Source organism: Cervus canadensis, chromosome 11 (assembly GCF_019320065.1).
Source record: "Cervus canadensis isolate Bull #8, Minnesota chromosome 11, ASM1932006v1, whole genome shotgun sequence".
Classification (NCBI taxonomy): Eukaryota; Metazoa; Chordata; class Mammalia; order Artiodactyla; family Cervidae; genus Cervus; species Cervus canadensis.
In genome coordinates, this window is record NC_057396.1 from 71,049,999 (window position 1) to 71,076,912 (window position 26,914).

Consider the following 26,914-nt stretch of genomic DNA (forward strand, 5'->3'; position numbering starts at 1 on the left):
GGGCTGAAAAGAGTCGGCCACGACTGAGCGACTCACACACAGAGAGTGATGAGTACGCCTGTAGGTTACTGAGCACTTACTGTGTCTCAGGCTCTGCACGAAGCCTTTTCCGTGTGTTATGTAACCCTCATACTAGTCCTGTGAGGATGATTCCCATCTCACAGGTGAGGGAGTGAAGCTCACTGATCTTACGTGACGCATCTAAGATCGCACGCAGCCAGCAGCCGCGCTCCCCCTGGCTGTCTGCAAGGCCTCTCCTTTCTGCAAGTCCCAGGCGAGTCACTGCGTCCTGTGGCATCTGAGCATCCCTCACGGGAAGTATGTGAGCTTCTGTGCTGTCCCGTCTCTTTTGTAAGACACTTGTCCTCTCCTCTCCAGCTCAGCGGACCAAACACCATATGGTTCTCTGAAAGTAGAGTCAGAGGACTTTAGAATTAATTTCTTTTTAATCAAAGCATCTCTTTGAAATTATTTTTAGAAAGGACCCTTTCTAAAATACTTTCTGAAAAAGTTTCATGTTTTCCTGTGTGTATAAATTTGAGGTCAGTGGGATGTGTGCTTTGAGGTTTTGTGTGTGTGTGTGTGTCTATGTGTGTGTTGAGTCGCACTGATACTGATTTATCCAGCTCACCAGGTCAGTTCCTTTTACGATTAAGCACACACCTGTGTGAGATTGGTGACTGTGGATACAAAGAAGCCACCTGGCTCCCAGGGCTGATTTGAGCCTGTGATCTTAGCCTCAATCACACTGTTTCAACAACCGAACCTGGTTTATTACTTAACCGTTCAGACTATCGGCTTCTTTATCTATGATTTCCCTGGGGGCGGGAAGGAGGCCCTGATGCTTCATCAAATGGTTGTTATCACCAAAGCTACACCTCGCTGTTTTTAAAGAACAACTCATAGAGAAAGGGCCTGAGAGTGAGACGGTCACTTACCTTTCTTCTCCTTTCCTCCTTGAAAACTCAGGGACCTTGCTTGGTCATTGTTACTTAGGCAAAACGCCCAGGAATATTTCCACAGAGCGGCACCCAAAGCCCACCCTTCCCGCCACCAAGGTAACCAGGACTGGGAAGCAATTGAAACTGGGCCTTCCTTTCCCAGGCCTGCGGCTGTCAGCTTGGCTCAGAAAGAGGCAGAGTGATGACTCCGGCTCCTCACCCAGGCGCACTACCACACAGTTCTCGTTTGAGCCCGAAGTCACATGGTTTTGCTGCTCGTGGCCAAACAAGGATGCGCTGTTTCCAGTTCTTTGCACCCAGGGTTGGGCCTCGGCATCCTTAGTTGAAACCACCAGGGCCCCCAAACCTGAAGCTTTTCCAGGGACAAATTGCATGCAGCGGTGGAGACAGGGAGCGGAGGGGTGGAGCGGAGCAGCGGATGGTGCACCATCAGGACGTGGGCGCGAGCCAAGGGGTTAGTTCACTGCTGTTTTGTATAATCAGGCACACCAGAAAACTCAGATTAATAGGCTGTTTATTCTTCAGCATGTTCCTTGAATCAAAGGCTCTGGATGCTGTTATTGAAGAGTGTTTGTGAGAGTGCCCTGGAACACTCCTCCTGGGCTCTGCTCACTGGAGAGGAACGAGAGAGTCCTTTCATTTCCTGGGCGGCATCCCTCACGCTCACCGCTCACTGTAGTCTAAAGGTCTGCACAGGCCTTGTGAGAAACGGGATCTTTTGTTCTGTCTCCGTGAGGTCCCATTCCCTCCAGCACCTTGCTCTCTTAGAGTCTAATCCTTTCATGTTCTTGTCTTTGAGCTACCTGAACCTGACGAATGCAGCCACTTTCTCCCGGGGAGAGTTTGCTGCTGTTGTTGTTTGGGGTTTCTGGGGGTTTTGAGTTGACGCTGTTTGGCCCCAATTCTCTGCCTGGGCAGTGCGGTCATCTTTCTTTTCGTGGTCGTTTAAAGGCATTTTTGCCAGGGGTGAGAAAAAACATCCACCCGAACCCTTTTCTGTGAAGCAAATGAAGATTTTTTTCTTTAATTTGACTATTAGAAATATAATGAGACTTCTTCAAACCTTGAAACTGAAACATCCTTATTATGAAAGAGTTACTTCCTGCATCACCACCCCCTACAGTGGACATGTGTATGTGTGTGTGTATGTGTGTGTGTGTGTGTGTGTATGTATTAGTCTCTCAGTCATGTCCAACTCTCTGAGACATCATGGACTGTAGCCTGCTAGGCTCCTCTGTTCATGGAATTCTTAAGGCAAGAATACTGGAGTGGGTTGCCATTCCCTTCTCCAGGGAATCTTCCCAATCCAGGGCTCGAACCTGGGTCCCCTGCACTGCAGGCAGAGTCTTCATCATCTGAGCCACCAAGGGAGGTCAAAAAACTAGGAGGGACAGTGCTTCTCCACTCCCCCGACAAGTCACTGTCAGCTTGGGGGACACAGAAGGGATCGCTGTTCCCTATTCCCTCTGGCAGCTATGCTTTCTCCATGGCCTGGAGAATAATTGTATTTCAGGCCTCCCATGACCTCTGTGCACACACGCACGACACAACCACGACCCTGGTGGGAACGCCCTCATCTCAGAGGCATCCAGTGTATTCCGAGGTGCTCCACGCTCTACAGGCCGTGTGAACACTCAGCACGTTGCGGGCGCCCACATACATCAGACAAACCCAGCACAAATCACAAGCAACAGCTTTGAATCTGGCACAACCCTTAGTCACCACAGCCAGAGGCCAGCAAATGAAATCGCGGTCCCGTGTCTGGGGTTAGAATTCTGTAAACCGTCAGGCACCCCATGGCCCGAGATTCTGCCAGGGAGGTGCTCCTTGGAGGGGGTCCTTGGAGCACCACACCTTGAAGCCGTGGCAGTCCTCGCGTCCAGAGGGTACTGTCCCCTCATGTCCCTCCAAAACCAGCACAGCTGTGTGGACAGGGACCATTTGCCATGTATACACTGAGACCAAGATATATACACACACCCTGGCGTTTCGCCTGATTCCTTCCATGAAGGCCATCTGTTTATCCAGTTCCCAATCCCAGAAGACAGTCACCAAAAAGTAAATACCGAGAAGGAGCAGGGTTGTTTTGTTGTGTTTTTTTTTTCTCCCTTTCCTTCTAGATAAACATGTTCCAATGAACAAAACAGATTTTGCAAACACATTCTGTCTACTAAATCTTACCTAACAGCTGTGTGAGAAGGACTTAGAGGAGAGAAGGATGAGGCGTGGGAGGGTGGGCTTGGACTTGATGAAGAGAACTAGAAAGTTCAGAAATCCACAAGGCGGAACAGTTCAGTCCCACCTACGTCTCATTAGATGGGGATTTCCTCCTTTCCTTTATTCTGTCCCTTCATCCCAATCCCGGGACCTGTGGTGGGCTTGCCAAAGATAAAGATCTGGCTGCAAATATCAGTTTCTTCAACTGAAAAACCAAGCAATCAGGACTTGTATCTTTAGAGGACACGTCCTGTCTTCTGCCTGCATCCTCTTCCTCTCCCACCGACCTCGATAGCGTCCACTGCAGCCATAAGGCTCCTCTGGAGTCAGACCAGGGAGTATTGACCTTGAGCAGCCCATCTGGCCCGACTCTGCTTGGAAATGAGGGACCTAGCTCAGATCAAGATCTTGGATTCTGACGATCAGGGACCAGCACAAGAAATTGACCTTTTGCCTCAGAGGCGCCCGGATATGTGTGTCTCTGTTCGATGTCGAATTGGCTCACTCTACCATTCAGGAATGGTTGTTGTTTGGTTTGGTTTTAATGCTCTCCTCACTCCTCATTTGTGGGTCAGATGCTCTGGACAGTCCAATGGAATTCTCTCCACTTCCCTGCTGGTTGCTGCCAGACACAGAGTGCTAAATCCTGTCCGGCTGGTGATTTGAAATGATGATGTGTGAAATAGTGCTGCTCCCTGGACATCCTGCGTTCATTCACATGAGCCGCTTTGCCAGTTAACCACAGCAGGGAAGAGCGGCCACAAAGCGGGGAGGGTGGGGGGGAGTTCGTTCCTACAGCCCTTGCCTTATCTTTGCTCGGGGATCAGAGTACCTACTGACGCTCCCAACCCTTCCCCCAAGGTCAGTACTGACTCCAGTACTAATCGGTCAGCCTTGGAATTCCGTTTCATTCACTAGCATTCCTTTCCCAGGCCTCCTAGAGCAATTTCTTTAACAGATTGTAGCACAGCCAGAGACAGAGAAGTCGTACTTGTGTGCAGAGCAGGGGCCCGGGAAGCAAAGCAGTCTTACTGCCCCTTCCCACTTCTGGCTGTGCGCATGCTGTTGGCGCTCCCCCCTGATTGCACGCCTGGCCCCTTCTCATCCGGCCAGGCCCCAGCTCAGACGACACCTTCTCCTTGACCACCCCATCTAATGTCTCATGTTCGGTCACTCCACATCACACCACCCTGTTTCACTTATGCCATTGCCCTTCCCACTTTCTGCAAGTATTTCATTTATCTATCTCTTCCCCCACGCACCCACGCTAGAGAGTAAGCTCCATAAAAATAGGAACTTTTGTCTTACCCATTCCTGTTCCTGCAGAGCCTTGCCTCACCTCTGGAACACAGTGGACACTAAATATTTATTAACTGAAGAAATAGGTAGGAATATAGCAATTAAGAACTCCCAAAGCAAATATATGGTTTTTCTCAGGAGATGGTGAAGGCAGACTGACACATAGTTTGAGGAATGGAATAAAAGCCCAGGGGTGTCCCATGTTGGTTTTCATAATGGTCTTAATTCCAAACCAAATGTGTTGAGTCAAACATCACAGAAAGTGAGTTGCTCTCTTCACTTCCTCTGACTCAGACTAAACTGCTCCCTTTTGAGTAGGTTAGGTCAGGGTCATGGAGACCAATACGGCACCCTTCCCGGCCAAGCTGGCCTAACTGAGGCCTCAAAGGATGCCCACTTCCAGATTTCCACTGGATGGTGCCCCCCGCTTAGCTTTCCCGAGGGCACCAATGTACAGCAGTTTAAAGCCCAGCCTGGGTATCTTTATCTGGTCTTTATTACACCCTTGCTTGCCTCCAGGTCCCAAAGAGCCCACATTCCTCTCCAGAGCTCCGGGGCCCTGCAGGCAGCTCTCTCCACTGTGAGAGCCCTGGAGGGTGGGTGGGTGTGTCCTAGCTCCTCTCTGCCCAGCTGTGAAGGGCTTCCCAGGTGGCTCAGTGGTAAAGAATCCGCCTGCCAGTGCAGGAGAAGCAGGTTTGTTCCCTGGGGTCGGGAAGATCCCCTAGAGGAGGAGATGGCAACCCACTCCAGTATTCTTGCCTAGAGAACCCCATGGACAGAGGAGCCTGGCGAGCTACCGTCCGTGGGGTCACAAAGAGTCAGACGACGTAGCGACCAAGCACGCCCGGCAGTGAAACCGTAGGACTGAGACAATGCACCCTTCTAGCCTGGCAGCCACATGGTAGTCATCTCAGAAGTCCTTTGCTGGCATGAGAAATGCTAACTTCACAGACACCATCCTTTGTCTTGTTGGGGCAAGATCCGCGCCTCGTGTCAGGAGAGAGATATTAAAGATTAAAGAGCCTCCTCCACCAGGAAACGGGATAGTTTTGCCTGAATCTCTTAATTTGTTTTTCCCCCCATACAAGTGCGTTCATGTTGCTGGGCTTCCTGGCTCACTCCCCAGCAGTTTGTAGTCATTATTCTCTGGACTCTGTGGTCTCATTGATATTAGAGTGTGTTTCATCTGCCGTAGGTGACGCTTGCACGCTCCACTGCTTCTTCTGTTACGTTACTAACGACTCTTCTGTTGGTTTCAGCCTTTAGCCAAGCCCACCCCATCCACACCCCACTCTCTCCCTGTCTTTTATTGATGCTATGTTGACTTTGTGTGTCTCTGTTAGTTCAGTTTTCTGAGCACCTGCAGAGAATTAACCATCTCTACTGGCTGCTGGGGATCACCCAGGCCTTTGATCTGTTTGATTCTGTACTCTGGGAGACGTTGAAGGACTCTGAAACCACACCAAAGCGCATAAAAGGTGCTGTTGTCCCTGAAGCCTGACCTTCCAGACTAGCTCTACTTAGGGACCAGAAGTCATTCATGTCAATACAGATGTAGGTACCGTCCGTTAAATGGTTGCTACGTACCACTCACTGTTCTATGCACCTAACATGACTATCTTATTTATTCCGTACGTGTAGGCCTAAAAAGCCACACATGAACTGACCACCGTTACTTCTCCAACCCCGTTCCTTAGTCCTTTCTGCCTTGTTCTGGCTGTAGCGACATTGGCTTCTCTGCTATCCCTCTTACCCAACAGGCGCATTCCCTCCATGCGGCTTTTGCAGTGGCTGTCCCCTCTGCCGGGAATGCTTTTCCCTCAGATGGCTGCCAAAGTTTCTTTTTAACTTCAAGTCTTTGCTTGGTACCATCTTCATGAAACCTAACTAGACTCCTTTCTGTAAAATGATGCTACAACTGCTACCTCACACGCCTTCTCCAATTTGCTCTATTCTATTTTTTCCACTCAACTTACTTACTATATAGTTAATTATTTTATCTGTCTTCTCCCAACATAAGGTAAGCTCCAGGAGGGCAAAGAACTTGTCTGTTTGTTCCCTAATATATCCTAAGCACCTAAAAAGCAGTATTGGGCACATTTTTAGATGTTCCATGATTCCTGCTAATTAGATGAACTTTGCCCCTTCAAGAATCCTGTGAGGTGGATGTTTCTGTTGTTTCCATTTTAAAGATGATGGAATTAAAGCTCAAAGAATGTAAGTAACTAATTTGCCCACATCACTCAGCTATTAAGTAATGGAGCTGAGATCTGAAGCCAGGATTGACTCACTCCAAAGAAAGCGTTTTCAAACACTAGGTCAATAGTTCTCAGACTTTTTTTTTTTTTTTTTTGGCGGCTCCATATGCAACATGCAGAGTCTTAGTTCCCTGACCAGGGATGGAACCCACGCCCCCTGGTTAGGAAGCAGACTCCTAACCATTGGACCACCAGGGAAGTCCCAGCAAACTTCTTTTTACATTATTTTATAAGAGGTTGTTCTTAGTTTATTTATTTTTGGTCACACTGGGTCCTCACTGCTGCAGGCAGGCTTCCTCTAGCTGCCGTGAGCAGGGCTGCTCCTCTTTGTGGTGCGGGGGCTTCTCGCCGTGGCGGCTCCGCTAGTTGCAGAGCACCAGCTCCGGGCACTCAGGCTCGGTGACCGAGCATAGGGGCTCAGTACACTCGGTGCTCCGGCTTTTATTGCTCAGCAGCATGTGGGATCTCCCCAGGCCACGGGTCAAACCCATGTCTCCTGCATCAGCAGGCAGATCCGTACCCACTGTACCATCAGGGAAGTCCGCCCATCAAACTTAGATACACGTTAAAAGTCACCTGAGCTATTTATTTAAAGGCACATTCACACATCCCAACCCTGAGGAGTCTGATTCTGTAGGTCTGCAATACAGATGCTCCATGAACCATACTTGGAGAAACATTGGGATACACTATATTTCATTTAAGGGTTTGGAATCTATATAAGGAGGTGTAGAAACGAAGTCCATGGGACATGTTCTGAGTGCCTACTATGTACCAGTCTCTGTGGCATACAAAAGCAAGTGAGATGGAGTCCTCACTCTCAAGATTCAATTTTTTGGTAGTAATGGGGCAGCCAGACACATATATTATTAATAAATCATGGAATAGTAAAAATCACAGGCTTTAGATTCAGGCAGACCCATGGTTCAAAGCTGGAATGGCAAATGACTTAACCTCCCTGTGTCTACAACTAAAATGAGAACAGCAATATTTACCTAATATGACAGTAATGAGGGATTAAATGAGGTAATGTGTGTATAGAACTCAGGAAGGTAGTTTAAAAACAGATAACCAACATCAGGAGGCAGTGGATAAAAAGTGATAAATAAGTGGCTTAGAAACAGTAAACATAGAAGACTCAGGAGAGTTTTGTCATTTTACAGTCTTCTGTTTTACAGTTAGAGTACCAAAATTTTTTACTGTTGTTAATATAACTTACATGGAAATCTTTTTCAAAATACATTTAAATAAATATATAATACCACTCTCTGCATTCTTTTTTATCCCCCTGCATTTCGTATAGAACTTACCTTGCATCTAAGCATATACTTATGAATTACATTATGCTGGAAAACACTGCTGCCGTCAAAGCTCATGGAAGTGTACCTTAAAAGCATCAATTGTCTTAATTATTTCTCCTCCTTCTCGATCAAGTTTCTATCATGTGTTTAATGCCTAATTTCTCATTGCTGTCCTAGCACTTGCCTTTTATACTTCCTTTCGCTCTCCCGGGTTACTTTGTCTAGTCTGTACCAGGCTTAGAAACTAGATGGCCAAGCTTATTAAAAACTGTGAAAATAATCAGGGCATTTCTCGAAAGCCTGTACGTTAACCACATAAGCTTTAGTGTGTGAACTTTGTGACATCTGTTTTGCCTACTTAGAGGGTTATTGGCATCTAGATATTTGAGAGCTCCTATTAGTTAAGTTGTAAATACATTTGGTGGGACTTCCTTGGTGGCCCAGGGGTTAAGATTCCACTATCCAATGTGATCCTTTCCTGGTCAGGGAGTTGAGATTCCCACATGCCTCATGGCCAAAAAACCAAAACATAAAAAAGGAGCATAAAAACATAAAAAATATTGTAACAAATTCAATAAAGACTTTAAAAATGGTCCACATCAAAAAAAAAAAAAAAACTTAAAATGCATTAGCTATTATTGTGCAGGGTACAGACACCTGGAAAATCCATTGTTGTTCACAGGATCAGAATTTAGTCCATTTTGTGGCTGTGTAACTTAAAAGAGCCTTGGCGATCACAAGGCCATAGATCTCACCTCTTGCTCTCAAGTAGGTAACCGATCGTTACCTCCATTTTACAGGTGAAGAAACTGAAGCCTAAAGAGTAAGGAGCTTGCTCCAGTGGGGTAGCCCCGCAGAGCCAAGGCAGGGTTCCAAGTCTCCTGAGCCTCCCTTCCCCTCTGCTCAGCCACACTGTTCCCAGGAGGAAACAATCATCGTGGGCTGTAGAAAGGAAGGAAAACCATCAATAATTGTGACCAAAAGGCAATGAAGTCTGATTAGTATTGTAACTGATCTGTTTTAGCCCTGACTTTGATAGGTGTCTCCCCACTGCCCCCCGACCCCTGCTTACTGTGCCCCATGGGCCCAAACTGTGAGCATGAATAAGGCGGAGCCAAGCGGCATTATAACAAGATCCAGAAGCATGTAAAGGATTTTAAAAGATGATTATCAGCTTTGCAAACTCTTTGCATTATGGACAAAAGCAAGTGACTTAGAGAAGGCAGACAGAGCCACGGAGAATGAGGAACACAGAAGTGCCTTTCTGAAGGAAGATGCAGGATTGGCGTTTTCTCCGGGTGGCCGGCTGGTCTGCTTGCTTGCTTTGACAGCTTTACTGAGAGATAATTTTCATACCATTAGTCTGCGTGGCTTTTGTGAAGTACATTTTATTCTGATTGTAAGAAAATGCAAATCACCCATAATCCCCAAACCCAGAGTTAACCACCATTATTAACACTTTGATGTAGCCCGTTCTTTTTTCTGTGCAAGTTTATAGCCTTTTTTTTTTTCCCTTTTAAAGCAAAGATGGGATCATACTGTATACAATTTTTTTTTTTGCTCTCTCCCTGAATAATTATGAGGTTATCTAGTTTATTTCTTTTTTTCTTCAACTTGTTTAGTCAGATGGCTCAAATCTTTATCGTAAATGCTTCCAGAGAGAAATTCTACATCTGGGGTTGAAAATTCGCATGCCTGCAGCAGCCAAACAGGTAATACATGGAGCACGGGTGTTGCTCAGTGCAATGCATTGTGGGTACCTGACAAGGGCGTCCTCTGCCCAGCTCAGCTGATCGTGGCCGTGAAGGAATGGCCTTTCTAAAAATAATTTTTTCAGGGCTTCCCTGGTGGCTCAGTGGTAAAGAATTCGCCTGCCATTGCAGGAGACACAGGTTCTATCCGTGATCCTGGAAGACTGATCCCACATGTCGAGGAGCAATTAAGCCCAGGAGCCCGTGCTCCGCAACAAGAGAAGCCGCCACAACGAGAAGCTTGCACGCTGCATCTAGAGAGAAGCCCCCGCTCTCTGCAGTTAGAGAAATAACGGCAACAAAGACCCACCACAGTCAGAAATAAAATAAAATTATTTTTATAAGAGTTTTTACAGGGCTATCTGAAACCTAGATTGTATTATGGGGATTGTCTTGATTTTCTAATGTTTTAACTCAAACAATTAAAAAATACAGTTCAAACCACACAAACCCTGTGTTCCAGTCATATTCTGTCTCAGTGAATGCCAAGAACTTCCCAAGCATCATCTCACTTAATCATCATGGAAGTCTTGTTCATCTAACAATTACTTATTGAGAACCAACAGTGAATAAAAGAATCAAAATCTTTGCCTTCCTGGAGCTTACATTCTAGTAGGGTGATAAATAGAATGCTACTGTATCCTAGTAGGTAATACAGTTAAAAAATATATAGTCCATCATACAGTGATAAGTACTATGGAGCAAAATAAAGCAGGAGAACGAGGCGGGGAATAGGGGAGTGGCTGTTTTAAATACTTAGGGCCCCAAAGGCTTTACTGCTAGGATGGCATCTGAGGAGAGACCTGAAGGAAGTCAGCGCAATACAGGGGCACGTGAAGACAGCAGGTACAAAAGCCTGAGACAGGAACACGCGTGACATATTCAAGAAACAGCAAAGCCGTGGGGCTGGAATGGTCTGAGCAAGGGCTGGGTAAGAGATGCAGTTTGGGCCCCCACCGGATGGAGTCCGAGAAGGATGAAGTCTTACCCTATTTTACAGATGTGAAAACTAGGGCTCAAAGAGTTTTGCCCATGCCACATAGCACGGAAATAACAGGTATTTTGAACTCAGGCCCGCCTTAATTCCAAATCTCATGCCCTTAGTGACTATGTGTGCTGCACCAGTGTGGGTTTATAGCATCCCCACTCTTCTAGCAAGTTCTGTGCTACCTAGATTCAAATTATGTCCTCCCTGTTTTTTAGGTTACTGCCTTAACCACAGAGAATTACAGTTAACGAATCCTAGAATGCTAGATCCAAATAGAACCCTGAGTATTATTGAGACAAATAATTTGCAGTTTTTTATATAGTCTTGAATGGTCTTACTTTTTTTTCTTCTTCTATGGTCTTACTTTTTTAAAAGCCGTTGATGTCTGCCCACTGCTCATATTTTTGTTTGATTTTTCTAAAATGGGTTATACATGAATGTGACAAAATTCAAAAGGTATAATGCTTACATACTTTAAAACACATTTAAATTTAGTCTAATCGACCCCGATCATTTATATGTGAGGCATGACAGAGGAAGAAACTGAGGTACAAAGGGCTGGTGCCCAGTTGGGACTTCCTCGGAGATGAAGAATCTGCCTTGCGATAAGGGGACATGCGTGAGATCCCTGGTCAGGGCACCGAGATCCTACATGCCTCAGAGCAACTAAGCCCGAGCACCGCCGCTAGAGAGTCTGTGCTCTGAAACTAAGACTTGAAGCAGCCAAATAAATATTTAAAAAAAAAAAAAAAAAAGAGTTGTTGCCCAGTTGAAGGCCACACGTCAGTGGGCACACCAAGTACCTTATCCAAACTCTGTAAGACCAGACTTTGTCTTCTAGCATATTTATGACTGAAAGAAACTGGGTGGGTGCATCCTTTGATGCCACTGGGTATTTTTTTTTAATCTTTTGCCTTTCCTTTTGTCTGCTGCCAGCTGCACTGAAAGATGAGGGTCCGAGTTGAGACAGCCTGACCCACTGTGTCATTTCCCGGGACGGAGAGCTGATCGCGTTCGGTTCACATTTTTATTAAAGTAAGATGAGTGATTCACTCATGTCACAGGCAAAGACTCTTCTCCCAGGGAAACCATACTTTGACAAAGAGGATGGCTTTAAGGAACAGAAACTGCTAACATCAATTTCCTTTCCCATCCACTCCCAAAAAAGTCAGACACTCTCTGTCTCTGGACACCTCTTCCTCTGACCCACACATATACATATAATTATAGATATGGTTCATTATATATGCCCACAGAAGACAGAAAACAGCAGGAAAGACAAAGGTGGATTCGTCTCAAGAAATGTATATGTTTGTCTACATCCAGCCCTCTCTCTGCTCCCTGCTGTTTTTGTTTGTGAAGTCTGTTTTTTTAGCTCATGGGTAGCCAGAAATGCATCATCCTTGGTGGAAGTTAGTGGATTCTGACAAGAAAACAGGCTGTGGTCTTTATAAATACGCCTACAGGCTGGCAACAGCCTTCCCTGACTCGCGCCATCATTGAGAACCAGGGAACTTAGATTGTTTTTTATTTTTAGCCTGTCTTGGTTCAGCTCACCCTCAGTGAGTAACTCTTGTTAGCCACCGCTTCATATTATATTTATTTAGAAAAGAAGGAAAGTGCATTTTAAGCAAAACAAATGCATAATCTGTTCCACTTCTTATTTATTCTATGGCTACTTTGGACAGTAGAAAGCCCAGAAAAATAATAACTTTTATTGGTTTTTGTTTTCTGTGGCTTGCTTTCTCAGACAAGTCCTCATCAGACAGTTTTGCTGATAGCTTATAAAACCCGTGCCAATTTTTTTTAAGCCTCATTTTATTTTTTATTTTTTTAACTATATATATTTTATTGAAGTATAGTTGACTTACGATACTTCAGGTTGTCAGCCTCACTTTAAATTGGAAAGGGAAAAAAGGTAGTTGGAAGTATTTTTTATGTACCTTCAATATACTTTTCTCTTGCTAACCTATGTCTGGGCCTGTTAACATTGTAGACACAGGCTTCTAATGACTCAGCATGTTTACTGTTTTTGTTTCCCCTTCCCTATTTTCTTTTAGAGATTAGCAGCAGATCACCTAAAATAGAAGGGCCCTCTCAGTTTGACTCGGGGGACAACCAGGAAGCTGGGAGCCAGACAGACTACATCTGACCCTGGGGTCAGCCTAGGAGAAGGATGCTAGAAAGAGGTGGAATACCCAGTGGTAGATTTCAATGTAACAGAAATGACAGTAACAGCATTTGCAGCTAACATTTACTGCATTCTCAGTACTGAATTTTCCAGGAGAAATAAAAGCAGGCCGAGAGCCCAGGGTCCCAGGGGCCATATGGCCAGAAAGAAAAGGACATCACGGGAAACTGGCCTCCATAGTAAGAAGAGGCTGTGCCCTGGAGTGGGAAGGCTTGATCTCATCCTGTCTCTACCACTTCCTTGGTGATTTTTATCCCTGAATGAGGCTCACTTTCCTCATCTATAAAAATGGGAATACTTTTATTCACACTTGCCTCTCTCTGCCCCACAAGTTTCTTATGGAGATCAAAAGTGGTAATGCATATGAAAATGGTTTGCATAATTATACAGTCTCTCTATAAATATGACTCATCTGTACTTTTAATTGTAAGAAACGAGGATTGGCAGCACACTGACTATCCAGGAAGGTGGTGTGCACCTGCCTTGGGGCAGGAAGTCTGTTATTCACTCGTCAATAAGAACAAAGGCGGCGAGATAAAATAATTATGAGATAAGGCACGAGATCCTTCTAGCCACCCACTGGCTGGAGCTGGAGAGCGTCCATGAGCTGAGCCTTTTGTTCTGCAGGTGCCATCCCACCTGCGTGCCTCAGACACAGGAGTAGGCCCTCTACTGAACGCTTGCCCCAGGCCGTGTGCTAGAACGTGAAGCTTACTACCCCTCTCTTTTTTCAATGGCCTCTCCGAATCCTCTCAAGAGCTCTTCATGATTAGTATTGGCATCATCTTTATTCATATTCATATGATGATTTACTGCCGTTTCTAGTGGGCATGCTCATTGCTACATGGCTCCTGAGCTTCAGCACCAGGATTTAGATCCTGGCCGGCTGATTCAGGAGCCCGCACTCTTAGCCACACGCTGTATGAGACCCACTCAGGGGTCAGGGCCAGCGATTTATGTGGCCGTCCTGCACAGAGCCTGGCGTTTTGTTTTACTTTAGTAGATATTTATTTATTTGGTCGCCGCAGGTCTCAGTTGCGGTACGCAGGGCGTTCACTGAGGCACGTGGGCTCCTCTCCTCGCAGTGTGAAGGCTTTCCTCTAGTTGCTGCCCACGGGCTCAGGACTTGGGGTGTGTGGCTAGAGCCCACAGTTTTAAAGCAGTTCCTCAGGCCTTCTCCCCCAGCCTCCTCACCCCCACACCTCTAGTGAAGGCTGTCGAGGACAAAGTTAGGTGAGAAAAGGCTTGTTTTTTTTCTCTTATACGGTAAGGTTCCTTATAGGATTTCCTTTTCTTGGCGGGGGGCGGGGGCTGCATCTTGTGGCCGGCGCGATCTTAGTTCCCGGACCACGGATTGAACGCACACCCTTGGCAGTGCAAGGGCAGAGTCCGAACTACCGGACAGCCAGGGAAGGTTTCCATTTTTTTTTTTAAAGTACATTGTATTGTTTAGTCACAAAGTCATGTCTGACTCTTTTGCGACCCCATGGGCTGCAGCCCGCCAGGCTCCTCTGTCCATGGGATTTCCCAGGCCAGAATACTAGAGCAGGTTGCCATTTGCTCCTCCAGGGGATCTTCCCAACCCAAGGATCCAACCCACGTCTCCCGCACTGGCAGGTGGATTCTTTACCACTGAGTCACCAGGGAAGACCCTTAAAAAGTATATCTGTTTAAAAATTTTGTTCAGCCCTTACATACCACAATGTTCTTATTTTACAGCTAAGGAAATGGGGGTCCAGAAAACCTGTGGCCAGAATCACGGAATTAGTTCTTTGCAGAACTCAGATCAAGTTCTTTTTTGTATATCAGGAGGTATCTTTGTGGGAAAACAGACTTCAAAAGAAAAAAAGCATGAAAATCCTCATTTCAGTCATTAAAACCCTAGGTGGCTCAGACGGTAAAGAATCTGCCTGCAGTGCAGAAGACCCAGGTTGGGTGGGGAAGATCCTCTGGAGAAGGGAATGGCAACCCGCTCCAGTATTCTTGCCCGGAGAATCCCATGGACAGAGGAGCCTGGCGGGCTACAGTCCACGGGGTCGTCAAGAGTCGGACATGACTGAACGACCAGTACACACACACCAAGGAAATTTAAAATACTGCCTGTTTTTCAAAAATTGAGTGAGGTATTCCAGATACGCCCCCATCGAGAGGGCAGGATTTTCCTCTCAACTTTACTTCATCCTCCAGCTCTCGTGCCTGTGTGACCGTTTCTGTTGTATTAAGAACCGGAGTGGCTCACAGGAGTTTGCGGCAGTCCCTGCTTCTTCCTGGATGAAAATTACACCTCGGCTCTGAAATCTCTGCCTCCAAAGGCACTCCCTTTTGTGAACAGTAGTGCAATGCTAGGCTTGAAATAGCTTCCTTGAAGGGCTAACTGGGCCCTTTGGGAGAGCTGCCTCCGTGTCCTCAGTAAACTGTCTGGAGACTATGCCCGTGCCCGAGGAGCTAGCCCTATTGCTCCTGGAGAGAGACTCTTCTTTTCTCCCGGCTGGTGCCTCCTTCCACAATGCCACCTGGCTCCCCAGCCTGGGCACGGGCGGCCTGTTGGGTTTCACGTCGTCATCAGAGCTAAGGCAGTGTCCCCACCCACCCCCCGCCAGCACCAGGACTTGCCCCGGTCCTCCACCTCTCAGCAGCCGCATCATGACGTCAGAAGAGAGGGTGGCACCCTGAGGGTCTGACCCAGTCTGGAGGGTTCTGTACCAGCCCAGCCCTCCGGTTCAGTCCCGCAGCCCCTCACCTGATCAGACTGCTGGGATGTGCCGTACACAATCCCTGGGGAAGAATTTTCAGACCCTAATTAGAAATGCTCACGTCTCTTTAAATCTTTGTAATAACATCAGCAGTTTCTGGGGGATTTATGTATTTATCTGTGGCCGTGCTGCATCTTCACTGCTGCGCTCGGGGTTTTTCCAGTAGCGGTGAGCTGGGAGCTACTCTCTAGTTCCGGTGTGGTGGCTTCTCCTGTTGCAGAGCCCGCGCTCTAGGACCCACAGACTCAGGAGTTGTGGCTCACGGGCTTAGTTCCCCCTATGGGATCTTCCTGGATCAGGGATCAAAGCCATGTCCCCTGCAGTTGGCAGGTGAATTCTGAACCACTGGACCCCCTGGGACGTCCCCCTGGGAATTTCTTTTGTTCATTCTAAAATTCGTGGTGAAATTGTTACTACATGATTTAATACTTTGCCTAGAATGTATATACTGGTCAAGAAGTAATAGTCACTTGGTATTGGGCTTTGTCATAATCAAATATGAAAACGAAAGAGTCTGGCTCTCTGCCCCTGTTTGAACACACTTCACATAGTCTGGAGACTAATGAGCTGGCAAAGAATAGTATTAATAATGCCCCACAGGTGTCACTGGAAGCCATTGCTTCTCATTCCTTTTGTCAAATCATTTCCCTTTCAGTAAACTATCATTTTCCTCCATTTACAATATAAAACAGCTGTGCTATCAAGGAAGCTAAAATTGAAGAACACGGCCTGCCCTTCTTCTGGGGTTTTGCTGGACAAGAGCATCCCCCATGGATGTTAGCAGTTTTCCTGTGTCTCATGGTACCCAGTGCTACATGAGGGGTGAAGCTATCAGATGTCTTGCCTCCTCCCCCTCCTCCCCCCTCTCTCCCTTCCCCTCCTTGCAGAGTAGCACTGAGATATTTACTCAGCTGCGGACTGGTACCAAAGCCTCAGTGCCCTGGGGGAAAGGAAGGGGTGGTATGGTCATGCCCTGAATTATCCATGTCCTTCCGAGCATCTCTTGGCAGAGCAGCCTGGCTGGGGGGCGAGTGTCACTTGGAAGGAGACTTCACAACCCCTGCATGAAAGAACATAAAAACAATGGCAACTGAAAATTGGAGAGTCCACTCATGGGCTGTGGTATTCTCTGGGCTCTGTGGTAGTTCCTACTGAGATCGTGCAGCCAACCAACGAAAGGCTGTTCAGTCCTCTGGGATTCCCAGTGGCTTGGGAGCATCTCATTATCTCCGGCTCCTGTCCCAGCCCTCAGCCTGAAAGCACTCATGCAAATGAACTCAGACTAAACCCGGTTCCTCCTCCAGACTTTCAGAGGTGGTTAAAAAAAAACAAAAACCCTCGATTCAGGCTTGGGGGAAGGCTTCTCTGAGTAAGGGACAAAGATATGGCCCTTGATCCTTTATCCTTGCTTTCATGACGCCACTCTGACCCTGGAAAGGGCACCATTTCCCAGGAAGAGCGAGAGGCATCTGAATCTTCAACCACAGGCCGCTGCAGTTCTTTGGGGCAAATGTGTGGACGCACATGGTGGTCTGCGAGGAAGATGTAGCGATGACTCAGCTGCCCCCACAGAGCTTCAGAGCCTAGAGTTTCCACAGCAGGAAGGCAAGACCAGATGGAGAAAAGACAAGAGAAGGTCTTCAATCCTTCTTTTCCAAGAAAGGAGGAAGTAAGAACGAGTTAGCCCTTGAACATATTGGGCATGACTAATTTCTGACGAGATGAGTTTTCTTAGCCATCATAACCTCATCCATCACTCTCTAGGATTAAAGTGGGGACAGCCAAGAGAAGAATATTTTGAGTCAGGGGTTGGGTGTGTTGAAAACTCTAGTATGCTCGCCAGAGTTGTAACAGTGCACGCATGCTAAGTCACTTTAGTTGTGTCCGACTCTTTGAGACCCTGTGGACGGTAGCCCTCCGGGCTCCTCTGTCCCTGGAATTCCCCAGGCAAGAATGCTGGAGTGGGTTGCCACGCTCTCCTCCAGGGGATCTTCCTGATCCCTTCCAGGGATCCTGATCCTGATCTTCCAGGGTCAAACCTGAGCTTCTTTGGTTTCCTGAATTGGCAGGCACGTTCTTAACCACTAGCGCCACCTGGGAAGCCCCAGAGTTTTTCCACAGTTTGTTGTGATCCACACAGTCAAATCCACACACACACACACAAATGAGATGGTTGGATGGCATCACCAACTCGATAGATATGAGTTTGAGCAAGCTCTGGGCATTGGTGATGGACAAGGAAGCCTGGCATGCTGCAGTCCGTGGGGTCGAAAAGAGTCAGACACGACTGAGCGACTGAACTGAACGCAGTCATAGGCTTTAGGGTAGTCAATGAAGCAGAAGTAGATGTTATTCTGGAACTCCGTTGCTTTCTCCATGATACAACAAATGTTGGCAATTTGATCTCTGGTTCCTCTGCCTCTTGTAAACCCAGGTTTTACATCTGGAAGTTCTTGGTTCATATCTGCTAAAGCCTAGCTTGCAAGATTTTGAGCATAACTGTATCAGCTTGTAAAATGAGCACAATTGTGCAGTAGTTTGACCTTTCTTTGCCCTTCTTTGAGATTGGAATGGAAACTGACCTTTTCCAGTCTTGTGGCCACTGCTGAGTTTTCCAAATTTGCTGACATATTGAGTGCAGCACTTTAACAGCATCATCTTTTAGGATTTGAAATAGCTCAGCTGGAATTCAGTTACCTCCACTAGCTTTGTTTCTAGTGATGCTTCCTAAGGCCCACTTGATGTCACACTCCAGGATGTCTGGCCCTAGGTGAGTGAGCACACTCCCGTGGTTATCTGGGTCATTAAGACCTTTCCTGTATAGTTTCTCTGTGTCTTCTTGTCACCTCTTCTTAATCACTTCTGCTTCGTTAGGGCCTTGCCACGCCTGTCTTTATTGTGCCTTTCCTGGCATGAAATATCCCCTTAATACTTCCAATTTTCTTGAAGAGATCTCTAGTCTTTCCCATCCTGTTGTTTTCCTCTATGTGTATTTTACTTAGATATAAAGTCTGCAAGTCACCTGGCGTAAATAACCCTATCATCAGAAGTCAAGTCCCCCACAAACCAGTCAGAGCCTACCTGCTAGAGTACCACTTGCTGGACCCTGAATGCTAAACCAGCAAACATCTGAATCTCAGTCTTCCCTCCTCTTACTAGCTCTGTCTCCTTGAAAAGTCATTAACCTTAAAAAAGCCTTGTTTCTTTATTTCTGAAATAATAATAGCTAACACTTAACAGAGCCCTTGTGACGGGGCCCCTGTTCTCAGTAATTTACATTAACTCACAACAACCGTATGATGTTGGTTATCCTTATCCCCACTTTATAGATGTTGAAACTGAGGCACAGAATGCTTAAAGGTCAGTATATTTGAAATCAGTGGCAAAGCTCAGATCTGGACCCAGGCAGTCTAACTCCAGAGTCCATGCCCTGTGCCACGATGCAGTACCTAGCCGCCTCCTGAGATGATAGGATGGGGCGGGGTCAAGGCCTCTGGTCCTCGGACCTGGCACAGTCAATGGGACTCTTACTACGACGTTTAGAATAAGAAAGATTGACGGCTCTGGCCACCCACAAAATGAGCAGCACCAGTTTGCGGGGGATGTTCTGATTTTGATCTTATACCAAAGTCGTCTCATGTCTTTGCCTTTGAACTTTGAGGACCTGCTGGGTGAAGCTTTCCTAATTGTGGGGGGATTCCTTTAGAGAAGGCGTCTGTCGGTGCACACCGCTTACCTTCCTGCACCTGTCGGGTTGGGGCGCCCCGGCCAGTGGGCGGGATGCGCGGCGTGGCTTCTCGCACAGGTGTACTCATCCCCGCCTCCCCGTGGCCCCCCGCCCAGCACAGGCCGATGCTGGAGCGGCAGTCTTTTCTGTTGACAGTAATTAGAACCTTCCAGACTCAATTTCTTACATGCAAAAAAAAATCCCAATTCACTTGAATTGTCTCCTTGATCTAGTTCACCTGGAGCTATTTAGTCCCTACAGTTTGTTTGGAGTGGAGAACAAGCTTTTAAGCCTTCACCCATTACCGTTGATAAGATCAAGGTGCGGAAAATGTTAGTTGGGTAAACTTTGGAGCCAGACTGCCAGAGCTTGGAGTCCAGTTCCACCAGTTAAGCATGATCTGAGTTTTTGTGTCTGTGAAATGGGGATAAACACAGTGAAGATTAGATGAGACAGCACAAGTAAAACCCTTGGAAGAACTGTGTCTGGTCCAGAGTAAATGCCCAGTAAGTGTTCACCCTAAGTATTATTATCATCATTAAGCCCATCCAGCCCTTAGGCCCAAAAGGCCACCCACTCCAGTATTCTGGCAGGGAGAATTCCACGAACTGTATAGTCAGTCCATGGGGTCTCAAAGAGGCAGACACGACTGAGCGACTCACTTCACTTCCCCTCCCGGCCTAGGAAGCCAGGGCTCTGGGAAGCCAAACACGCTCCTCCTGTCTCCCACACTCTGGACCCTTCTCTCCCCACTTCCTAGATAATTTCATCTCTCTAAGCCTTCATGTCCTTATCTGTGCAGTGACGCTGGGACTACTGGAGTCTGTCTCATGAGGCTGTCTTGAGGTTAAGCAAGCTACTTCAGAGCCTGAGCACAGAGCTCAGTGACTGACTGACTCACTGTTGTTATTCCTGAAGTACAAGGGGGCTGCCTGCAAGGCTGGTCTTCGAGATCTTGGAGAGCTCTTTAGAGCCAAAGGACCCAAAGGCAGGAGCGTTTAGGATTAACCAGTGGCTGAGCTGGAGCCTCTGAGCTGGGGAGGCCGCCAGCTTGTTGGGAATGGTGTGCGTGCTGAGTCCCTTCAGTCGTGTCCGGCTCTGTGCGACCCCATGGACTGGAGCCCGCCAGGCTCCTCTGTCCATGGGATTCTCCAGGCCAGAATACTGGAGTGGGCTGCCATGCCCTCCTCCATATATTGTTGTTCTTGTTGTTTAGTTGCTAAGTCATGTCCAACTCTTTTGCAACACCATGAACTGTAGCCCGTAAGGCTCTTCTGTCCATGGGATTTCCCAGGCAAGAATACTGCTGAGTTGCCATTTCCTTCTCCAGGGGATCTTCCTGGGAGTGGAGGAGGCATAAAATGCAGACTGCAGAAGGATATTCAAAAACAGGTTTGACTCAAACAACCTGACAGAATTTTCAAGGCAGAACACTCCTAGGGGTTTAAGCTTTCAACTCAGCAAGAAACTTCTTCCTCCTCTCATCTCCTGCCTTTGCCCCCAGGATTTAAAAACAAAACCAAGCGATTTCCCTGGTGGTCCAGTGGCTAAGACTCCATGCTCCTGATGCAGAGGGCCTGGGTTCAATCCCTGGTCAGGGAACTAGATTCCACATGGCCCAACTAAAGATCTGCCTATGCCATGACTGAAGATCCCGAGTGCCACAACTAAGACCCAACACAGCCAGAAATTAAATAAGTAAATGAATGAACACTAAAAACAAAATCAAATAGCTCCTATTGTTTGGCATTACTGTGTTCTAGACATTCTGCCGAGTACTTTCTAGACATCATCTCTTTTAATCTTGACTCGAGCCCTGAAAGGTAGGTGTCATCATTCCCGTTTCACAGATGAGAAACTGAGATTTATAGAGACTGAGCGGTTTGCCCAAGGTTGCCCACCTGGGGAACCGAGGAGCCAAGGTTTGAACCCAAGCCAGAGGGTCAGGAGGAGAACAGCTCTCCTTTGCTCATCAATGCTCTGATTCGGGGACGAGAGTGAACTGCTCACCCTTCTCCCAGATACGCACTGTGCAACCCAGGAGTGTTTCCAAGTGACAGATGCCTCTCCCTTGAAAGCATCTGGCCTTGATATCATCCTGAGTCTGCTTTAATGTCCTGAGTCTGCTGTCTTAAAGAAACAGAACTGCTGTCTTCCGCAATTAAGGTAGCCACAGTTGTGTGTTTGCCTGCACTTTCACTCGTCTCTTCATCTGACTATCTTCCTCACTTTACGTGTGGGAATGTCAAGTTCCAGAAGTGGTGAACAGGCTCTATTCTGTTTTTCTGATGTATTTAGTATTCCCCAGAACTGTCGATGCTTTGGAGAAGAACAAAATTATTTTTGTAAATTATTCTTCTATCCTTAGGAAGCAACTATTTGACACACATGAGTTAGAATATCATCAAGAACCTAAAAATGCTGAGGGCAGGAAAACCAGGAGGCTAGAGGCTAAGATGGCATTCCAGCGTTGTCTTTCTTGATTAAATAAGCGGGGTGGGGGGCGGGGGACAGGTGTCACAACTCTCTCTCAGCTTCTCATTTTCCTTCACACTGTTTATCTTCCCAAGAGTATCTTGCAGATAATGTGGGGGATAAAGATGAATAACTGGGAAATACTTTGCCCCCCCACCCCAAGAATGGTATCAGATCCATCCACCAAATCTTAGCGTCAGTTCAATTCAGTTCAGTCGCTCAGTCGTGTCCGACTCCTGCGACCCCATGGACTGTAGCCCACCAGGCTCCTCTGTCCATGGGATTCTCCAGGCAAGGATACTGGAGTGGGTTGCCATTTCCTCTCTAACTCTTAGCCTAAAAGAGCTTTAATGATTCAAGGACAGAACTCGCTCCTCTCTGCACAGGGAGCTTTGGAGCGAGAAGAAAGCAGGAACACATTGGATTCAGTGGCTTTTCTCCATTTCATTTTTCCTGTCCCTCACCCCAAGCCCGCGAGCCCACAAGTAGCTGTTACTCTTTCCCCTGAAGAACAAAACCTCCGACCAGGCTGGTGCCCGAGGTCAGGCAAGCGAGGAGAGGAAAGTGCACGCCCCGTTGTGGCCGAGACGGAGGCCACAGAAGCCGTCTTGGTCCTCTGACCCACGCTGACGCGGAGTCTGTCCCCTTGCTGTCCCTGACTTTGGCGGTGTGGTTAGTCTGACTCTGTGCCCTCACCTTGAATTGAGCCTTGATGAAAAAGGAGTAGGAAACCCAGGCCTGTCCCTGGGGATTTGGGGTTTTTATCTTGGAAAAGCATCAACCGAACTCGCAGGGACAGGAGATCTGGATTCCTGTGGCTTGAGCTAACTTAGGTCCAAAGAAACCAAGCGCCTGTGATCACCATCTTCATTCCCTCAGTGTGGCCTTGCCCTCGGGGCTCCCTTCTCTCACCAGGCTCCCAGTTAGGAGGGCTTCTGGGCTGCTCCATCCTGCTTTACCGTCAGCACATCCTTCCGTATTTGAAATGCTTTGGTGGAATACTTGTGGATTGAAGCTGCCTGACTGGTCTAAAATCCCTCAGCTTTAGGACACGCAGTAACAAAACAACTTTTTTTTTCTTTTTTAATTTTAATTGGAAGATAATTACTTTACCGTATTGTGATGGTTTCTGCCATACGTCAACATAAATCGGCCATCGGTGTACACGTGTCCCTCCATCTGAACCCCCCTTCCAACCCCCTCCCCACCCTGTCCCTCCAGATTGTCCCAGAGCACCGGCTTTGGGTGCCCTGCTTTATACATCAAAGTCACACTGGCTATCTATTTTGCATATGGTAATATATATGTTTCAATGCTCTTCTCTCAAATCATCCCAAAACAACTTTTAAGTGTCAGTGTATTTCCTCTCCCCTGACTTTCTACAAAGCCCTCTGAGTTTACCTCTCTGGGTTTTCTGCTGAGCCACGGAGCCTCATCCTGGCTCATCTCTCCCAAAGCACTGCTTCTGTATATCAGGAGTCATTTGGTCGCCTTGATTGTAGATCTTGGGTCTTGGCTTCCTACAGTAGGATGACCAGATTTGTGTGTGGACATCCAAAAGAAGCCAGCCTGCGCAGAACTGGATGACAGAGCAAGAAGGGCTGTGGGTCGCCCTGCTGTATTCTTCTCCCCCATATGTTGCAAGACTGCCTCTGCCTCAGCCCTGCTTCCAGATATTCTGTGCATGGTCTTTGGGCATGTTGTGGTGAAGGCGACCATGCCAGAGAATTTCAGCAAATTTAGCCAGCTTTGAAATGACTCATTTTTGCGGATTTTCAGACACCAGGAAAATCAAACTGAGAAGGCTAATAAAGTTGCCCCTCTAATTCTCTCTTCTTACCCAACCATCTCTCAAACCAGTGAAGCTCCTTTGGCCAAAATGTTGTAGCTGGGTGCCTCCCATCCTGGAAGACCTTTGTAGAAATATTGATCTTAAAATCTCACCCTTGGGTTAATGCAGCCTTAATAGTGACTCATCTTGATCCATGTTGATGTGCGGCAGACACCAGCATAATATTGTAAAGCAATTATCCTCCAATAAAAATTTGTTTAAAAAAGAGCGGTTCTACCTAGGGTAGGTCTGAAACCCCTGAAATGACCGAAAAGACCGCAGTGACTTCCCACCCTGAGGTCTGACGCCTTCCTCTCCATTTCGCTGCAGATTTGCTGACCATGAGGGAATATCACTGCTTGCTGCAATTACTGTGCCCGGATTTCCCCCTGGAGCTCACTCAGAAGGCCGCCAGGTATGTCTCCCGGGCTCCTGAAGTCAACTCAGCCCCGTCTCTGGCTCGGGCTTCTGAGAGATAATGGCAACGTATGCAGACAAACACACCGTTAGGAGAGAGTAAAACTGATAGGGAAGGAACTGGCATTTGGAGAGGGGTCTATTTGGGATTTGCCCCAAAACATAATATTCACTTTCTGCATCTATAGGAGGAAGCCAAATGATCTCTGGTGGTTTCTGTGGGGAGCCATAGGGTCTGCAGATAGAGTTGGAGGGGTGGTGAGATGAAGAGGCAAACACACTCACACCGGCTCGCACACTCACACGGGCACACTACACACACACACACACACACACACACACACACACACATCCCTACAGGACATTCTGAGAAAATACGGTGCAAGCTTTGGCAGCAACTTGTGATGAAGGGGGTTGAGGTTCGAGGCTGGAAAGCATGAAGGTGATAAACCCCGACTGAGGGAGAGATAAATTGTATTATTTATGCTAAAAGGTGGTTTTCAATATTAGTCCAGAACCAGGAAGACTTGGCAGAAATAGTTAGAACCCCCTAATTTCTGTGTTTGGTTTCACTGTTGTTCACATTTTTTAACCAAATGAGGTAGCTGGGCTACAGTTAACTTTTACTTATTTAGCTGAAAATTTGAGCTAAGGCAGCAAATGGAAGTGTAGCAAAAATCTCACTTTTTGAAAAATGCCCAAACAGAGGATTTTTAGAATAATATTCTGTCTTATACGTGACAGATGGACTTCCCTGGTAGCTCAGCTGGTAAAGAATCCACCTGCAATGCAGGAAACCCCGGTTTAATTCCTGGGTCAGGAAGCTCCCCTGGAGAAGGGATAGGCTACCCACTCTGGTATTCTTGGGCTTCCCTGATGGCTCAGATGGTAAAGAACCTCCCTGTAATGTGGGAGACCTGGGTTCAATCCCTAGGATGGGAAGATTCCCTGGAGGAGAGCATGGCAACCCACTGCCGTAATTCTTGCCTGAAGAATCCCCATGGACAGAGGAGCCTGGAGGGCTACAGTCCATGGGGTCGCAAAGAGTCGGACACGGCAGAGCGACTAAGTGCAGCGCACAGCATACGTGATAGATGCATCTGTCCAAACCCACAGAACTCACGACACCAAGAGGGAAGCGTGAATCTCAACTGTGGACTTTGGGTGATGATGCATCAGTGTAGGTTCAACAACTGTAGCAAATGTGTAACGGGGGAGCCTGTGCATGTGTGGGGGCAGAAGGCATTTCAGAAATCCCCTCAGTTTCACTGTGAACCTAAAACTGCTCTAGGAAAGTCTAAATAATAATTTTTTTTAAATGCCCAGCTTCCCTACATCAATTGATCAAGTATATGCACAGAGTAGAGTTGACTAGTGAGCAAAGAGGAGGTGAGACACCGACCCCTCTGCGCAGCTGAAAATCCAAGCAGACCTCTCAGTCCGCTCTGCACGCACACGGAACCTCTGCACCCGTGGGTCCGTGTGCGTGGGCTCAGCGTCTGTGGATTCACTACTGAAAAAGTCCACATATAAGTGAGCACGCAGCGGAAACCCAGGTTCAAGGGTCAGCCATATACTCACATCACCACAATCCATTTTAGAGCATTTTAATTACCCCCAAAAGAAATCCTGCTGCTCTCAGCCATTGTTCCCTAATACCCCGCCCATCCTGCCCCGCCTGCCCTCGACAACTACACTCTGTCTCTATAAATTTGCCTGCTCAAGACACTTAAAATAAATGGAATCACACCATATATGGTCCTTTGTGACCGGTTTCTTTCACTTAGCCTTATGTATTCAAGGTTCATCCACGACATAGCAGGTCTCAGTATTTCCTCTTATCAAATATTTTTTAAAGGTTTCTTATGGGGACCATTTTTATTTTTTTAAGTTTTTACTGAATTTGTTACAATATTGCTTCTGTGTTACGTTTTGGCTTTTTGACCCCAAGGCATGTGGGATCTTATCTCCCTGAGCAGAGATCAAACAGCACTGGAAGGTGAAGTCTTAACCACTGGACCGCCTGACAAGTCGCTCATGAACTATTTACTGAGTGCCAGTTTTGTGCCAGGATCTAATCCGCACACTGGGGGGTGCAGTGAGAGTAAGATACAGTTCCTGCCCCCCCACACACACCGGCAAGGAGCTTGACACCTGATTTAGAAGAGGATCCCTTGGGTACCGATCACAGCCTGCCGTCACTTTGTGACACTTCGCCTTGGTCTCTGTCACTCCACAGCAGCTGCTGTCCCCCTTTCTCGCACCTGAAAGGTAGCGGGTGGGCCCGAGGGCAAACCTTCTGTATGGTCTTCGGCCCCACCCACCTCCCAGATGCTTCCAAACAACCTGATGTAGTAAGCACCGCAAGGTTAGACTAGAAGGAACAGAACCCTCTAAAATCCACAGATTCTTACAAGTGTTGATATCCAGGGGCTTCTGGAGTGACCTTCCCTTAGCTGTGGTCATAAGCTTACCGCCCCTCCCCATAACCACCACCACCACCACGAGACCCTCTTGTTCTTTAGAACTTCAGACCTTTCCATTTGAGCAGGGGGGAAGCATGGTGGCCAGTCCATGCTAATAGCCAGGAACGTGAAGGGATGGTGGGGACGCCAGAATGAACCGCAGAAGGGCCCAGGGCAAGCGTCAGGAGACGGGCTACAAAATTAGAGATGACTTCAGGACTCAAGCTTCGTGTCGACCCCGCCTCCCCTGCTCTGTTCTCTCCCCACCCCACTCCAGCT

General features: G+C 47.3%; 1 protein-coding gene across 5 annotated transcripts in view; it reads left to right on the forward strand.

The window, feature by feature from the left end:
- C11H11orf49 (chromosome 11 C11orf49 homolog) overlaps positions 1–26,914 on the forward strand; it is a 202,280-nt gene that overhangs the window by 150,728 nt on the left and 24,638 nt on the right. For all 5 annotated transcript variants that reach the window (XM_043482471.1, XM_043482472.1, XM_043482468.1 and 2 more), the window contains one exon: positions 24,084–24,168. In XM_043482471.1, coding sequence (XP_043338406.1) covers positions 24,084–24,168 — 85 coding nt within the window. The remainder of the gene's footprint in view (positions 1–24,083; positions 24,169–26,914) is intronic.